At 44.7% G+C, this 17,827-nt stretch overlaps 1 protein-coding gene across 8 annotated transcripts in view; it reads left to right on the forward strand.

The window, feature by feature from the left end:
* Positions 1-16,728, forward strand: part of JCAD (junctional cadherin 5 associated) — a 63,122-nt gene extending 46,394 nt beyond the window's left edge. For 5 of the 8 annotated variants that reach the window (XM_069777871.1, XM_069777856.1, XM_069777863.1 and 2 more), the window contains 2 exons: positions 135-493; positions 7,190-10,946. In XM_069777871.1, coding sequence (XP_069633972.1) covers positions 195-493; positions 7,190-10,931 — 4,041 coding nt within the window. In that variant the 5' untranslated portion in view covers positions 135-194 and the 3' untranslated portion in view covers positions 10,932-10,946. Of the gene's footprint in view, positions 1-134; positions 494-7,189; positions 10,947-14,859 lie in introns of those variants that run through there. The other 3 variants (XM_069777885.1, XM_069777887.1, XM_069777896.1) reach the window with 3 other exon arrangements.
* Positions 16,729-17,827: the final 1,099 nt, after the last annotated feature.

Consider the following 17,827-nt stretch of genomic DNA (forward strand, 5'->3'; position numbering starts at 1 on the left):
TTCATCTGTTTTATTATAAGGGTAGGAGACTGAGGCCAGGGGATGAGACTTTATCTTCAGCAGCCTACCAGCTGATCAAAGATATCTTTCCTTGTTTAAGAGGCCTTCTGCTTGTTTTTGGTTTTGTTTTCCAGTGATGGGTCCTCCTGGAAAGAGCTTTCTGATGGCACAGCTGTGAGTGAAACCAGCACAACATGTTCAGTGTTGAGGACCTCCTGATTTCTCATGGATACAAATTGTCAAAAAATCCCCCTGTTTCATATGAGAACAGGTATGATGGATACCGGCATGAAATCGCGGGGAACAGATCTGCTCAGAGAACGCTGAATGGGTTTGAGGCAGAATCGAGAGCTGGGGCTTACAGCAAGAAACCTCTGGTGAAAACCAACTCGAGCAGCACTGAGAGCAGCCATGGGAGCCAAGGGAGGCAAGCTGGTCCTGGTTATCACCATGACCTTCAGGGTTTGTCCACTTTTCATACTTCAGAAGGGGGGTAAGTTTCAGCATCATGCCATGGCTTTGCTTTCTCTTCCTTTTGGTCCTGACAGATAACTAAGCATGACCCTAACCCTTGACAGCATCTTCCTGTGACCCTTTCCTGCTCCCATACTAGTGACCATTTCCATGCACTGCAAGTCCACATGAAGCAGTGGCACATCTATTCACCTTCTGCTAGACTGAGGCCTTTGAGAACACTGGGGTGACGGGAAGTGTCCGAGTGTGGGAAAATTTCATTTACTACTGTGGTCTCTATCGGAAAGGCCTTTCTGGTGGGCTTAGAAAAGCTCAGTCCAAGTACAGTAAAAAAAGGGGGTAAAAGCTCTTCCTTTTCTTCATTTTAAAAAAACTGAACCCAGCTTCATCTGCCACATACACATCGTGGTTTTTGCTGTAGATTCAGCCATGTGCAGCTCTTGGTAGGTGTTCCTACACGCACCAAGGACTTTCTTGGTTTTTTAAGGCCGCTCTCGTGGAGCAAACATGAGAAGGTGCCTGTGCTTTTCTTTTTAAAACATCTCCAAGCTCTTGTCGTCACTCCATGAAACGTGCTTGTACAACTGTGGCTTGCTTAAAACGGAGTACGTGCGCGCTGGGGCTGGGGCAGGCTGGGCAGGAAGAGCTGTGTGTACACGCTGCCGCTCGGCCATTGTTCTGCAGCTATTTGAGTGCTGCAGATGAACAAAGGAAAGGGGCTAGAGCAGGACTGGAAGCCAGCCCAAGTGTGACAATGGTTTACAAGGAAAAGCCCCTTCCTCCTGCCCAGCGGGCTTGAAACCGAAAGCAGGGCAAAACGCTGTCACCTTGGGAGCTTGTCCTCTTATGAAGACCTTCAGTAACACGTGGCAAAGGCACGAGTCCCCTGACTGCTGGGCTCGTCTGCTCTTTCCCTTCGTATCTCTTCCCCTTGCAAGTCTGCCTGGAGCAGGAATGGCTCCTGGCTGCCAGCTAGGATAATGGACAGGAAGAGATGTGAGCCCTGTAAAGCAATCCTAGGGCAGCAAGTCCCAGCCGTGGTGAAGGTGGAACCATCCCCTCTGGAGAAGGAAGGAGAGGACACAGGCTTAAAGGTAATAAGGAGGATCCTTCGTGGTGTGCTTTGGGTGAAGTAAACTGGGCGGCAATAAAGTGAGGAAAGATACTGAGAAAGAATGAAAGGGAAAAAGGTTTTGAAGCAGGGGAAGAGAGTGTGCAGGGGTGCCAAGGAAAGTGGTGGCGCTTGGCCTTGGTGCTGAGTTTACAGCGTGGAGAAAAGCTGGCGTGAAGAAGATATGGCTGTGCAAGGCTGGAAGCTGCCGCAGCGCTGCTGCTCCCACGCCCTGTAAGGCAGAGCCTGCGTGGGTGCACGGCGGTGTGGGAGGACTGCTGCCTCCCTGCCTCCCGCTTCTCTGGGTGCATCTGCGGGGGCTCGCACGTCTGCCCCACGTCTCGGGCGTGGTAGAGGTATCTGTAACTGCTGGTGTTGGCTAAACACAAAATAGTGCTCTCTGACAGTTTAAATGTCTCTTTATAACATCTCAAAATGCAAGGGGTGGAATCTGTCAGTCTACAGCGTGGTTAAATATTATATCCTGACTTTAAAAAGTGGCTTTTCCACATGAAAAAGGGAACGCAGCCCTGGAAATGGCTTTTTCACACTTTCATAAAAATAGAAATCTTTTCTTACTATTATGGTCACAGCAAACTCTGATTCCCAGTGAGCCTATCGGTAACTCTTGCAAGGCAGTAGCAGCTATGAACAAGGGAAAACCTTTGTATGACCCATCACTTTCTTGCCATCCCTGGGTGTGCAGGGTACCTCTGGTGCAGAGCGCGAGGCTGCTGCTGCCCTGCCGGTACAGGAAGGGAGGAGCGAGCTCCCTGGGCCACATCCAGGAAAGCTGTCCTGCAGCTTCAGTGCTGCAGCACCTGTGTTTCAGTTGCTGAGCTCCAGGGTGACAGTCCCCCTCCAGACCCACTCCCCTGCCCTGGGGAAGCATCTGAAGCACAGGGCTGCCATGGAAGCGCGAGCTGCTTTAAAACTGAAGAGAAGATTTTTGTGATGGCCCACTTTGGAGTGTTTTGGCCTGTTACAGGTGGGCCACAGGAACTCCACCGGGGATTTTAATCTCGCTGTCTGGTTTCTGGACCGTCGTGGGAAATAGGGTCCTAGTTCTCAGCCTGGGAAAGAACTGCACACGGCAGAGACTTGGGGACCATTTGGGCTAGAAGAGAGGACAACCAGCCAGCAAGGTCCAGCATGAAGTCACTGCTCTTTGGGCATCGCAGGCTTCCTGCAGCCATCTCCTGACACTGCCTTCCCAGTGCAGCACAGTAGCAGGAGAGGGCCAGAAGAAGCAGTGTGAGTCCCAAATACCTTCACAGACGTTGACCAGCTCTACGGCAATTTGGAGGAAGACTCAGGCTCCTCAGCCAGGGAATTATCTACGACACACTCTTGCTCAGACCACTGCTGTAGAAGATCACCTTCCAAACACCATAGTAGTGAGTGATGTTGCCCACCTCGTTGCTGCCTTCGCAGGCAGGTTTGCAGGGCTCAGGGTGTTTCATGACAGCAGGGATGATGGTATTGTCTCCACTCATTAGGGTTGTTCTGCTGATCAAACCTTGCTGAGGAGAAGGAGAGAGGCTTCATAGCAACTGCGTGTGGGCACATCTCACCGCCCGCTGCTGCTGCTTGCAAGGGGGGAGTGATGCGCCGGGGAAGTGATGTTTTGCTCCATCCTGCTATTCTTCAGGCAAAGCATGAAGGAGCAGATGGTGGGAGGGCTGTCCTGGCTGCCCTTGCTTAACTGAACATTAGGAGGCCACACAGTAAAGGTTTGGAAGAGGAGACGAGGCAAAGAAAATGGGAAAGCTGACGCTATGGGTAGACATGAGAGGGTTCACAGAAGGAGAACTCCCTCCTGCTTCTCTTCTGAGTGGAAAGAAGAGGCACTTTGCTTAGCTATTTGTGTGGGAGGAACTATGTTGGTAGCCAGCAAATTTAGAGATAAATAGATAACATCATTAACGAGATCACCTGCTGGAAAAATTAGAAAAACGTACTGGTGTTTCCCAATGTTGGGGCTCGGAAGAACATATGTGAGGATAGGATCTCAAAATAGAACAGAAGCTGCCAGTGTTCAGAACAGCCCTCTGAAAATTTTTCCCCCTTTCTGCCAAATCCTGGAAATTTCTTAACAGCACCTCCTTGTTGGGCACAGTCTGCCCCAGTGCCCGCAGCTCACATACCCTGAGCTACTGGGTGCCTAACGCCTACCGCCTGCCCGCTGGCAGCCAGAAACAGGGACAGAAACTCCCTAAATAGCCCTGCAGTGGCCTCATTCTGCAGGGTTTTGACCTCGAAGCCTGTGCCACACTCCTTCACTTCTGGCCACATTATGTGCATCACGCGAGGTCCTGCTGGTCCAGCATCACCCTAGGGGAAGTGGGCAGCTTCAACCCATTGCTCTGAGAGCGGCAGCTCAATGAAATGCGGTCATGCAGCCAGTGCAGGGTGGACTGATGGCCTCATTTCTTGCAAAGGCCTAAAATTCATATAAAGCTAGCAATAGTTTGGGGGTATTTTAAACAGTTTTCATTAGGTTAATTTTATATAGAATCAATTCAAAGCACTTTGTGACAGCAAATGTGATATTCAGTAGAAGCAGGCCTGTTTGTTAGAAAAGAGTTCATAATGTTAAAATCTACCTCCTTGGTCCCATGGGACTGCTCTGTCCCTGGCACTTAAATCTTCCCAGTTGGTCCCATGGGACCACTCCATCCTTGGCACCTCTCCCAGCTGTGAAGCACTTGCAAGCTGCTGTGTGCATTTCTTTGTGCATCAGTACCAGTGCATCATGGAGCGAGACAGAATTGCGTAGTGGCACAGAGACCAGCTGCTGCTAAGAGGGACTGTGCGGTCTCTTAATTGATAATATGTCATGGATGCAAAGACTGCAGCATGACTGGCATTCGCCATTTAGAGATGTGGCATTGCTGAGGTTGTAGTGAAGCATTTTGAACTTGGGGTGGCTCTTGGATGCTTCCCCTTCCCACCACTTCCTTGACTGCAAGACCCAAAAGTGTCACATATCCTGGAAGGAGGCACTCTCTGCTGCAGTTGTGGCCACAAGCAGTGTGGTTGTGCTGTGCTGCCCCACTGCCTGCCTGCCATACCTGCTGTGTGCAGGTGTGCAGGAGCTGCTCGCTATCCTTGGGGGCAGAGGAGTCTTCAGGCTGGAGCTAAGCTGCAGGGTCCTTGGGGAGACTGTGGAGCATCTCTTTCCCACTGTGCAGTGCAGTGCCGTGCCATCCTCTCCAGAGATTTACGGGGCCCACAATACAGGCTGCCTGTGTAACCACTGCTACCACCTGAGCCAGGAGCTAGAGAGACTGATACTGTCCATCTTGTGAACAGATCGTAGGAAAGATCAGGTTTAAAATCCTCTAAATACCTCTTTTTGAATGTCTTTTCTACACTTGCATTGCAATGATGACATAGTACAGATTACATGGTGGTTTGTATCATGTTCCGAAGTTCATTACTGGAGCCTAGTTATTAATCTTTTAATCTTTAAAAATATATTTAATCTTTTAAACAGCTTTTAATAAATGGAGGAACATCCTTGCTGTAACTGGAGCTGTCCTAACTTAGGGCTAATTTACTTTAATGAATGTCTGAGCTTGGGGTTTGTTTGTTTTTAAAAAAGCAAACTAACCAAAAGTCTTCTGTTTTAGTGGTTTCCTAGGAAAGAGTTGAGTAATGCTTCCTTCCCTATTCCTGATTTCCTATTAAATCCTTTAAAAAGCCAGTCCATTCCATTCCCATGCTGTTAGTTGCAACTGTTGCAACAGTATTATTGCCTACCATACCTCCTTGCCCCAATATTTTATCTCTGGAAATTTAAAGATCCAGATTTTTAGATGCTTTTCTAAAAGACATGCTACCACTGAAGCAGGAATCATTTCAGGGAAGTCTGATGGCCGGCATTGAGCAAGATGTCAAACTAAATAATCGTAACGGTCTCTTCTGATCTTGGAATCTATGACTCTGTACCTCCTGCAATTTCTGTAGACCCTTTTACAATGATGGATAAAATCAAACAGAAAGAGCAATCTGTCCATTCCCTCCTTACTATTGCTAGACCCTGTTTCTCACCTTGTTTTGTAAACGCAGATACCAATAGTGCAATAGCCACATGGGGATGAGGTGAAAAGGTAGATTTGATAATCTCAGAAGAAGGCAGCATATGTTCAGCTGCACGTTTCCACATGCAGTGAGACATGGAAGTGTTCGTTGTTACTGCAATCAACTTTCCAATATAGGAGGTGCCCTGTTATACCTCACTGATTACTGAAGATGTCTGTTACCTTCTGGGGTTCAGTAATCAAACTGCACTTTGTGCTTCAGAGGCAGAACATTTGGTTCAGATGTTAAGTCTTAACCCAGTTGAATTAATATGAACAAGATGCTCCATATCCCAGTTTGGTTTTTATACTTTTATAGTCATAGGCTTAAGTTAATATACATAAAAGAAAATTGCTGTGGATCTGGATTGCTTAATTTTCATTCTGAATTTTGAACTGTATTATGTTTTCACAAACTACTGTTTAAATAGTTTTTAGTAAAAAAGAGCTAGATGACACTGTTTATATACCTTGGGGTGGAGGGAAGAAGGGAAGAGAAAGAAATTCTTGGGTTCTATCTACATACTTGTCCTATTTCTGTCAATTTTGATTTTTCTTTCCAGTCTTATGCTGGTGGCTGCCACACAGTGTAAAGGCAGTTATATTGTTGGACACCTTAGGTACAAGAATAGCAGAACACAGTTCAAGTAGAAGATTAATTATTTATATAGAAGGGTAGCAATTTTGTTCCACAGTAATACGTAAACCAGTTTACACAATGTTCAGAACACACAAAGAACCTATTCTGTTCATGTAAATCTGTGTTCTGAATTTCTAATCCACAATAAAATGTCTAATGTCTTTCCTATTTCAGTAATAGATTGCCGGAGTTAATCCCTCTTTTATTTAAGAATTTTATACTTCTTTTGAGGTATTTTAGATTTTAAATATTGGTTCCATCTTAATCAGAACTGGGCAGATACATTACCGTTGTTGTGGCATATGTCATTTCATCCAAAGCACTTTGAAGAAATTTGTTCCCTTGGAAAGATGAACAAGAATCAAGGCTGGAAATTACATGTTTAATTTCGGCTTTTATACTAGGATGCAAATCATGTTTCTCATGGAATATATTTTATGAAATAGCCCTCTACCTGTTCTCCCCACCTCTGCTTTTTGGATTCCTATTAAAATTGCGTACCACAGTAGTCCTCTTGCCATCTATACATTTTGATGTAGCAGAGTGCAGAAATAAGCTCAACACAATAATTTCTGGTTTTCTGGTGTCCATTGAGAAGTGCTGTGCATGTTTACACAGCATGTAACTGTGTGCATTTGTTTCTCTTTCTAACAGCTTTGCATAGCTAACAACATGCCAGCAGAGCATCGGTCCCTTCCTTTACTCATGTTAATGACTGACTTCTAAATCCTCTCATTAAAATCATAAAGTCATCTGGTTGCAAACAGATTACACAAACCCCATTGGCATAACTCAACATTTGACCTCCTAATGGCATTACCATAAGAGAAAGAAAGGGCATCTGTGCAAACTGCCTGTGACACTGCGTTTGTTTTTCAGGGTTTATGACAGGCCTCAATTAGCATGGTCTTCCCAGCCCAAGACTGATAAAGATCTTGCCTACTGGAGAAGACGAGGACAGGACTTCAGTGTGCTCCTAGGCTACTCCCAGAAAGCCGGTGTGGAAATGAAAGGCCTGGCTGCAGCCCCGGGGGCACCCCGGCACCCCAAGGAGAGTCAGCTGAAGGGGGGGACGGGCGCAGGGTACAGCAGAAGAAGCGGCTTGCAGGAGAGCTGCAAAGTGCCCAGCGACTGCACATGGCAAAGTCTGGGAATGGAAAGCTGGAACCAGCCGAAAAAGGTGGGGAAGCAAATGTCTGAGGGTGACAGGGAGAAGCTGCTTCAAGAGCTGTATTCGCTGACCCTGGGAGACAGCGTACTGAGCACCCACAACAAGGGGAAATCGCAGTCGTTGCCGAGGGTCATTTCACCCGAGAGCATGAGGTGCGTGGAAATGCCCTCCCTGACCAACAGTAACAACTCACTCAGCGTAACTAAAACCCCCTCCTATCCCCCAAACAGGCTGAGCGTGGAACCAGCCAAGCACCACGAAACGGGAGGCCATTTCCTTCCCCTGGTGAAACCCAAGTATGGGAGACCTCTCAAGCCTCCATCCTACGAACTGCAGCGGCAGACCAGGGCACCTGCGGAAACCATGGGTTTCCAGAACCACCACCACAAAGATGAACCCGTCTCCTACTTAGCCAAAGTTAATGAGCCAAGGCAAGATGCTTGCATTCAAGACTCTGGTTTGGAGCCCCCGGTCTACGTCCCTCCTCCTTCTTACAAATCCCCACCTCACCAAAATGTGACCCCACATCCCCTCAATGAAGTGCCTAACACCGACACCTACGCCAGCAGCGATCAGCAGAGTCCTGCAGAGCGGGTTGTCCCCTGCCAACGACCAGCCGTGAATACTTTTGAAGCAGGGGGTGACCCTTGCAAAGACAACCATCTTCCTCACGGGAAGCAAAGCCATGCAAGGCGCCCTGCTGACTACCTGTGTTCTGTTCAGTATATTCCCTTTGATGACCCTCGGATACGACATATTAAAATTGCACCACCGGAAGGTCTGCAGGACAGCGCTAAATACACTGAAAATGCATGTAGTCCCAGTTCTGGTGCTTTGCAAGAGAGAGATCTTGAAGTACAGTACAACAGTGCCTTTTTGGATGCATCAAACTTGTCCAAATCTGCAAAGGGAGAAAGAACTTCCGACAGCTCCACCCATAGCAACAGATGGTTGGCACCATCCATCCGAGATCAGGAAAACTGTGCCTTGCCGGACCAAAGAGACAGTTGTAGCACAACTAATCACAGCCCCCGTAATGAAGCCAGCGCAGAGTACACAAAAGGCAAACTTTCTGTAAGAAATTCACATATGGACAGCACCTGTGAGACTGTTACAAAAGTGAAAAAGTTTGAACCTGGAACTGGGATGCAGAGCAAAAAGAGTTCAAAGAAAAAAATGAATGAAACTATATTTTGTTTGGTCTCTATCCCAGTTAAATCAGAATCCAATCTGCCAGATACAGATAGGAACAACAACATAACCCAGAGCCCTGATAAGAATGGGTTTGATAACAATGGGGCTTTGCAAGAACAAAGTCTCTTAAGTATGTCTTCAACGGACTTGGAGTTACAAGCACTTACAGGAAGCATGACCAATAAAAATGAGTTACAAAAACAAGAGCTGTGGAGACCAGAGGAGTTCAAACAAATGAATGACCTCAGATTTATTCAGCCTACAAAACACAGAGAGCTCAAATACTCTGGCTCCTGGCCAGGTGATCAGTACAAAGACCAACAGACACAGACGAGTTTCACCGAAGAACCTAAAAGCCCACAATTTTTACATGGTACAAAGCCTGGGCAGCCCAATAGTAACAAACTGCTGTCTCCAAAGCTTCTAGGATGTACAGCATCCATGACAGGGTCAAAACAGACAGGGTTACCTTCTGATGAGAGAAGCTGCAAACAGAGCGCTTACGGTATGAAGGGTCAGATGTACCTCAGCCAGTCTAGCAACAGTGCGTTTTCCAGGACTGCCACCTCAGTCCTTCAGGCCCCCTCCCTAAAAGCCCACCAGAGCCAGCCCATGCCCCTCCAGGAGAGGGAAACTGGCCTTCTTTCCAAGGTGGATGTAGTTAAAGGAGAAGCAGGCGCTCCCTGCAACAGTAAAGAGCTGTTTGGGCAGTTCCTGTTGAAGCCTGTAAGTCGCCGTCCCTGGGACGCAATAAGTGAGCTGGAAAGTTTTAACAAGGAGCTGCAAGGGCAGGAGGAGAGCACAAGCAGTGAAGAAGATTTGGAAAGTGCTGCGGCTTCTCCGCAGGCAGGTGCCCTTACGCAGAGGAGGGTGTCCAGAAATGAGAAGTCAAACCAGGAGCCAAAACATGGTGGGAAATCGGCAACGGTTGTGCCGGAGGTGCCTGTATTTAAGTCAGGAAGAGTTAAAAGTAAGTCTGAAAGTTGGAGTGTGGGGACAGAGCATGGTGGTGAGCCAGGCTGCATTGGCTCTCAAGGCTCCTCGCAGCCAGGAGGGAGCAGTGAAGGAGTCGGGCCAGCAGATGGAAGTCTGATAACAGAAATGAGGACAGGGGAAGCCAAGAGCAGAACAAGCAAGCAGCCAGTTCCTGTGGGCCCTCTTAACAGAGTTTTGTCCGGTAGCCCAAGCAGTTCATGTCACAGTAATCCTTTCAATAACCCTGTCTTGCAGGAGATGAGTGAAGACCAAAATTACCTAGACTTTGTTAAACTGAGCAAAGGTGCAACTCCCACAAATGATAAGGTATTAGAGAGAAGCTCGGTAGTACGCTTGTCACTAACAAAGAGGAACCACAGGCGCTCTGAGCCGGATTTGAGGTCAGTGGGACTTGATGTAGCCCCAGGACCTGGTGCTAACAATTCTGATCACTCTTCAAATGCAAATGCAGTGGAAATCCCTGTGAATGAGTCATTGCAGGCAAGAGCTGCAAGAATTTTAGGTATAGATATAGCAGTAGAGTCTCTCCTTCCAGATGACCACGTTGGGCCCCAGCCAGGCACTCGCCCTGCAAACAGTGCCCAGGACTTCAAGTCATCAGTGGGGACCACAGTAAGTGACAAAGAAGGAAAAAAAGAGGGTTCTTATGAAGGCAGACGAAAGTGTGGCTGGACAGAGAGTGCTCTCTTTGTGGGAGGCCAAGCTTTATATCCTGATGAATGCCAGACCACTCACCAGGAAGCCAGCACTAAAACACTGGTAACTGAGCAAGTTCTTGAACAACCTGCGAGTCCCAGCCAAGGTGAGGACCAAAACCTCATTTGCAAGTCAGCTGTGTATCAGCATTCAGAAAAGAGAGTCAGAAACACATCAAAGGTGATAGAGACACTCCAAGGCAAGCTCACTTCTCCACCTAGCCGGACTGCCATGGATCGCTTAGTGCGAATGAAAGAAGTTGACTCTGTGTCCCGGATGAGACGTCTGAGCATTAAGAGCGCAGACTCGGGAGAGGAGGTGGATGAGGAGAAGCTGTTGAGGGTACAGGAGGAGAAAGGAAGCAAACTGGCAAGCTCAGGGGCTGTTTCCAAGCGTGTTATCTCTCTCAGTGAAAATGGATATTTAGGTGGAATGGACAAGAAGAAGATCGACAGAGATTTTTCTTTAGGTAAGACCCTGTTATGGTGGATCCAAATGAGTACTGCTTCCTTATGTAATGGCCATGATCGGTTTGCTTATGCCCACATAATGCTGCTCAAATAGTAACAGGCTGTGGGTGGTACTACCTCCCTCTGGTTGCCACCCCCTTTGCTCTCCTTGTGGAATAGATAGCGTGAGTGTTCTCTGATCCCATTTTAGGAAAAGTTACTGTAAAACTCACTTGTGATACTGAAACTCATTCACAGAGACTGAAGCGCTCCCTGAGGTCTTATCTCTGTCTAATTGTTTCAGGGAATGGCCAGCTTCAAACAGCAGAGTTCAAAGATAGTCACTCTAGTGCCAGTGTTTGGGAACATGTGATTTAATCATAGCCTCTCCTTGAATATCTGTTTTTTTCCCTCTCTAATACTTAAGTAGACACATACTATATCAGAGTTAAGAAGAAGCTAAAAATAAAAATCTGATGTTCTTCTGCAAAACCTCTGGGAAATGGCTGCATTAAGGGGCCTGGAAAATTCTCTCTCTCTCTCATTAATATTTTCCAGATCAGATGTTGAGAATAACTGTTATCCCCAGGTCAAATGGAAAGTTGACTTTTTCAGTGAACACCTTTTTTTTTTTTTTTTTGGTGTTCCTCATCTTTCAGAAACATATAAACTTGTGTAGTCCATATGCATCCCCAAAGTAACATGAGCTGTTCTCTCTCTGAAACAGTTTTCATACGGCATTGTGTTGAACAACTGAAAATCAGTTGTTGCCATAGATTTGTGTAAAGGGATAAATCTCCCAGGCCACCTGTCCATTAAATTAATTGGAGTGAGCAAATGTATGGTGTGAAAGTTGTTAAATTAATATTAATCTCCTCCTTCCTTTTTCCATCCTCTCTGTAACAGCTGACACTCTACCTTGAAATCTTTACAGGTTGTTCATTAAACCTCATCTATGTAAATCTGTTCACAGTTTTCCAGTACAGAGGGAGTGAAATTAAATGGACCATACTTTAAAGTGGATTTATTTATTTCCATCTGAAGAGAAATATTTGTTTGAGTCCTAAGTATTGACTCCTGCAGTCTTGCAGCCTTTCCCTTCATGTCTTTTTCTGTATCCTACAGCTCTGTGTCTCTTGCTGCTCTGAACTGTATTTCTCTAGACCAGATTTTCCAAACAGGCTAATTCAGCTTTCTTGTACCCATCAGGTCTAGTATGCCCCACATGCATTTCATATGCTTTCCTCCCTTGGGGTTTCTGCTGGAGTGAAGAAAATAACTGTTGTGGTGACATGACTTCAGGGATGTATCAAAAGAGATTGTGTGTGTTTCATTGGAGAGTTATTCTGCAGTAAATTAGGTCTAAATTTATCCCTCTTGCTGACAATGCCAGGCTTGTATTCTGCAGTGTGTTCCCATTGCAGCAGTTCCCTCGCAGATGTAACAGCCCTCCCCACGACTGGGTAACGTGGATGTCCCTTCCTGCTGTGTACATCCAGTACTGCAGGGTAACACGCACTCACGTGGGGCGGGAAGGCATCTCCTCCACTGGCTTCTTCCCATCCAAAAAAACCCTGATTTGTTGACGGCCACAAGATCTTCACCTTACCTTAATGGTGTAGGACTGAAGATTCATGTTTGTAGAAAGGCCCAATGTTGTGTCTTCCTCTGTTAACTCACTCCAACTTCCAGACTAGCTCACTGGTACCATTGAAAGCCAAAATGAGAATCCTGGAAAACCATTGTATTTGTTGCTTTTAAAACTTAAATATTGCTAAAGGTCATTCTATTTGGAGCGAGGTAGGGTGATGTTAATCTTATAATTGCAGACTGGGCCTGTTGTAGAGGCTAGAGGCCTTAGCAGAAGCAGGTTTTCACATGTATAATGCAGCTTGGCAGATGAACAGTCATCTCTCAGAGTGAGAGCTCTGCCGAAACTCAGTGCAAGAAGCTGATCTTACTACGCAAATACTGCCATTAGAAGAACATCGCCAAATGTTCCCAAATGCACTGGATGTCTTTTCTCCTTTGCTGTTTGAAGACTGCTTCCATGAGGCTGCTGATCTGGCTTTGTTTCTGTAGAGAGCAATTCAAATGAGCTTAACCAAATGTTGAATAAACATTTCTGTATCAGTGCTAGAACTCCAAAGTTTGTCCCCCCCGAATTGTTATGTAGCCTGGCAGTCTGCCCTTTTGTGTCCTTGGTTTAGGTGCTGAGGGTGTGGGTAAGCTTTCAAGGAATAAACTGAGCCATGCAGAGGCTCCATGTCTTGTGGCCTGATTATCTCCCCCCCCGCCACTCCCTGAAACAGTGAGTACCTGCAATTTTGTGGGGAGTTCTGTTAGTGTGAATGTGTCTGGTCTTAGGAAAATCAGGCTTCTGAAATGTGAATCCATTTTTATTCTTAGGTAGACCTCACACAGAAGAGTTCAGAATTTTTGTATGTTCTAGCAGTTTAGATGGCAAATTATTTACAATTGAAAAAATGTTACTGCTTTAGAGGCATCTTCCCACACCATCAGTGCATTAAGCTTAGAAAGATGCAGCATTATCCTGGAGTGCACTAGGCCTCAAAAACTTTTTTCCTCTTGATTTTTTTGCATTCATGTGGTGTCTGTTCTTGAAGTTTGGAAATATCAGAAGAGGTTGAATAGTGATGAGCAGTTCTGAAAACATAGGTGTTGCTGGCACAGACTCCTTTCTTGGCTGGCCTAGCAATTTGAGGAGAGTGGGCAAGAGAAGCGATAAAGGATCCTGCACCAGGAATCTACCCACTGGGCCCAAATGCAGAAGTTCTTTCCTAGCCAGTCCCCCCTTGATGTGAGTCTGGATGCTGCAGATGGACACTTGCACACAGGAGTAAAAATTTCCCTCTGAGGATTTTTATGCTTGTTTGAATGAAGACATTCACTCACATCAACAGAAAAGTCCTGAGGGTGAACGTTTTACTCCAAAGTGTGATATTTATGTGTGCAACTATTTTCATGCTCAACTGTTTAAATGCGATGCTGTGGGAGTACAGCCTACAGGAGGGACGTTTAAGGTTAGCACAAATACCCAGGTTGCATAAGAGCAGCAAGTAGCACATGAAAGCACAGGCTGCAGTGCTGGTTTGTCCAGGCCCCTGTGTGCCTACAGACGCCTCTGTAGATAGCCCTGGTTCCTCCATGCCACGACCGTGCATCCCAAGGAGCCTAGGATAAGTAAGTCAGACATGTGCATGATGGTACAGGGCAGGCAGATCTCACAAGGCAAAGCCCTTTCATTGCAGTCGTATCCCAGAGTCACAAGGGTGAAGGAAAAGGCTCTTATCTGCTCACTTCATGGCCAATGCTGGGATAAATCCAATAAAAAAAAAAATCTGATAGAAGAGTGTCCTTGGGGATTCAGGATAAGAAAAAGTGTGGCCTGTTCTGTGAACTGACAAGAGGTAGGCTGAAAATGAAGACCAATGTTAGTAAGGCAGTCCAGTGCTTTAGTGAATAACGTTCAAAACGTGAGCTGCAGTTTTGCTGACTGAAGCGAGACAGTCTGACCATAGTGATGCAACACAGCTGTGCTTTCCTGCATTCTGTTGAATTAATCTGAAACAAAGGATGTGCAATCAAATGAAAAGACCCTAATGACTGGATGGCATCATCACTTCTTCAGCCAGCCTTAAACACCCTGCTAGGATGCTTAAAGCATTTACTTGTCCTTAGTGTTCAGTACAAGGGGGAGCAAATCTTATGTCCTTCTTTCCCTGTCAAAGCATCTGAAAATCAGAAGTAATCACTTAGCATTCAGTGCGCTTGTTCCTACCTACCCAAGGCTTCCCAAATTCTATCTCCATGCATTTGATCCAAGTTGCTCCCAAATTACACTGGTGTAAATACAGAATTTGGGTCAGGACTGTAGTATCTATCTTTAAGGCTGTAAGTCCAGTATTAGCTTCTTTTTTTAATAAAAACTAGGGAGAAGATGTCTCATTTCTGCAGCTAGCAATGATGTTGAATAGATTTCACAATACATTATTAATAGTGTTTTCTTGGGTTTTTTTCAGATACGTATGACCCCACCAAAGTTGAAAAGGTGTGAGATGAATGAAGAGAATAGAGAGATTTCAGCTCTACTAAGAATGTTTCACTGATTTTTTTTCTGGGTGCTTTTTTTTGGTTTTTTGTTCTTTGATGCTTGGAAATTGCCTCCATTTGTGGTGTTCATGGTGTACTGATAATGCCTTTACCACTGCCACTAGGAATTAGCTATTTGTATCTGGAACTGTTGCGGAGACCACAGAAAAATCTGACTTCTACATTGGAACCATCTGGCTTTGTAACATTAAGACTTAATACCTACTGTTGGCAAAGAGTTTTTATCTGAACACTATTTCAGTCTTCAGTGGGGATGATGAAATGCATGAAGTGAGGCTTTTGAGCTTTCTCTTTGGTGTAAATGTAAACGTGGGAGATCAGTGAAATGATTTTTAAAAGAATGTGAATTTATAAGCTAAACTTCTAACTATCTACAGTCTAAACTTTGTTTAACTTAAGGGATTTTTGGCCATAAGTACAAAGTGCTGCTGCACTACGTGGGGGAAGGAATGCGAGAGAATGGTAGTGAAGACTGATTGTGAAATTATTTCTGACTTCCAGAGTCTGAATTTTCTCGGATTAAATACTTACTTGCCACCTAGAGAGAAGAAAAGCAAAAACCCCAAAGCTTCTAAAAGATGGAAGACTTTTGTAGTACAGTGTACAGAACGTGTAATTATTATAGTAGCTGGCAACTAGTGTTTCAAACCAATGCAAAGTATACCACTGGCTGTTTTGCACTCAGTATTACCTATTTTTGTTTTGCTGTTTAGAAAATCTTTATATGAAAGAATAGTAGCTGGTTTAAAATAGCCCATTTTAACAAAGTAACTATATTTCTTGTTACAGAATACTATCTATTTTTCTACGATGTAAACAATTGCTAACAAGTGGCAAGTATAAAGAAGTGTTATTATTATTATTATTATTATTATTATAATATTTTAAGAAGACTTATCCCTTTGAGTGAAGGTGCCCCAAGCAGATTTCACTTGTATATCTTAATGCACACTCCATATTGCCACATACTCAGTAGTGCCACCTTATTTTGTTCTGAAAAGAGCCATGTATGTATGTATGTATGTATGTACTACAGGGTGAATTTCTATTTTTCCCCACTCAACCCTTGGATCGTTCTTCTTGGAGCCACTTTCTGGAACACAGCTGAGAACAGTCCAGGCTGATGTTGCTGCCATTATACTCCAGTGACCGTGATTACCAAAAAGTGGGTTTGGATCTTTGTCCCGGTGTGTCTGAATGGCTCAGATAAAATACCTGGTTTCTTTCTTTTACTTTGTCCCCTTTTACAGATTATGGGTTTGGATTAGGCCAGTGTGTAAAAATAAACAAAACTGGGTTTAATTCTTCCCTGAAGTCAACTGATGTTGCTGGGGAGGAGTTCAGGTGTCTTCTTGATGGCATTTAAATACATGGCTTTAAGTATATTTTATCTGCACACACAAATGCATGAATTACAGAGTTCATAATAAAGCCTATGCATTCTGCTCTTTGCTACTGAATTAGCCTGCATAGTATCTGTGTCTTTAAAGCCTTTATGTCCACTCCTGTGTGTTTTTTTGTAAGTACCTGTGTACTAACATTCTTCTGATGACTTTTTTCATATACTTCACTGGTCTATTCTACTGACCTTTTCTGGGGTTTAGCATAATTTTATTTTTTAAAATCTTCTAATTTCTTGAAATATTTTTTCCTAAGTCTGTAATTTGGAAAGAACGATGGGGAAAAACACTCATCCTGTGTTTTGGCAGCAAGAATTTCTTGTCTGTAACACGTGATTCTGTTACTTATGGACTATTTAAAGCTTGTTTGAAAAGAAACTGTGTTGTATAATTTATTTTATTAACTCTTGTGCATGTTGTGTAGCAATACTTGTTGACAAACTGTTCCCACTACTCTTACTATATCCACCTTTCTTCGTCACCGTCTAGGACATCTGGGGGCTAGTAAACAGCTACAAAACATGTTTCACCCCTTCCCCCCACCCCAATTCTGCCCATAAAAAAACAGTTCTTAAAAAGAACTGCTTCAACTCTCGTCATCCCACTTACTAGAAAAGCTGAAATGCCTAGCAATAGCTTGAAAGTTTTAATTTATCCTTGATTTCTGGAGAACTGTAAATTGTCCCATATAACCAGTCCTGCTACCTTCAGTTCATGCTTCTGTGGAACAAGAGTTTTCTGTGCATTTTATTTTCTTCGAATGGGGGGGGGGGACGGGACATTAATTGATTCTGCAACATATCTGTTTCATCAGTCATGTCAAGTAATTACTTTTCCAAAGCACATAAACAGCCAAGATCTTAAAAGAAAGAAAGAAAGAAGGAAAGAAGGAAAGAAAGAAAGAAAGAAAGAGGAAGCAGCAATATTGCAGGGAAGGTTTTATTGGCTAAGAATGAGAAATTAAACCCTAGAAAATTAGTAAGCTTTGTTTTCCAGTAGTATGTGACTGACCAGTGGATAAAAGACTGGAGTTACTACAGTTAGTACTGCTTTAAAAATAGTGTATTCCTCTAACAACACTGGTTGTTCCATTTGATACTATGATACAGACAATTAAGAAAAACATGGAGTACAGATTTATGAATGATCGTGCCTCTGTGTTTCTACAGTACCCACACCATAATTAAAATGTCAGCTATCAGATTGGGCTGGATGGTACCATAGCTGAACACTTTTCCAGAAGCCTTTTGCCAGTTGCAAACAGCAGTCAACAGCAAGCTCCTTTTACACCAGATGTAGTTAAAAACCAGTAAACGGTGACTTTCAGTGCCTGTCTCAATGGGCGCATTAAACTGTCACGGCAACAACTGTCACTGGTAATGGCAAGGGCAGGAGCTCAGGGCTGAGCGGATGCAGAGGAGGAGGTTGTGGCAGTCTGTTTCCAGTGCCTCCTGCAATGCAGTTGTGTGACTGCAGA

Source organism: Haliaeetus albicilla, chromosome 2, assembly GCF_947461875.1.
Source record: "Haliaeetus albicilla chromosome 2, bHalAlb1.1, whole genome shotgun sequence".
Lineage (NCBI taxonomy): Eukaryota > Metazoa > Chordata > Aves > Accipitriformes > Accipitridae > Haliaeetus > Haliaeetus albicilla.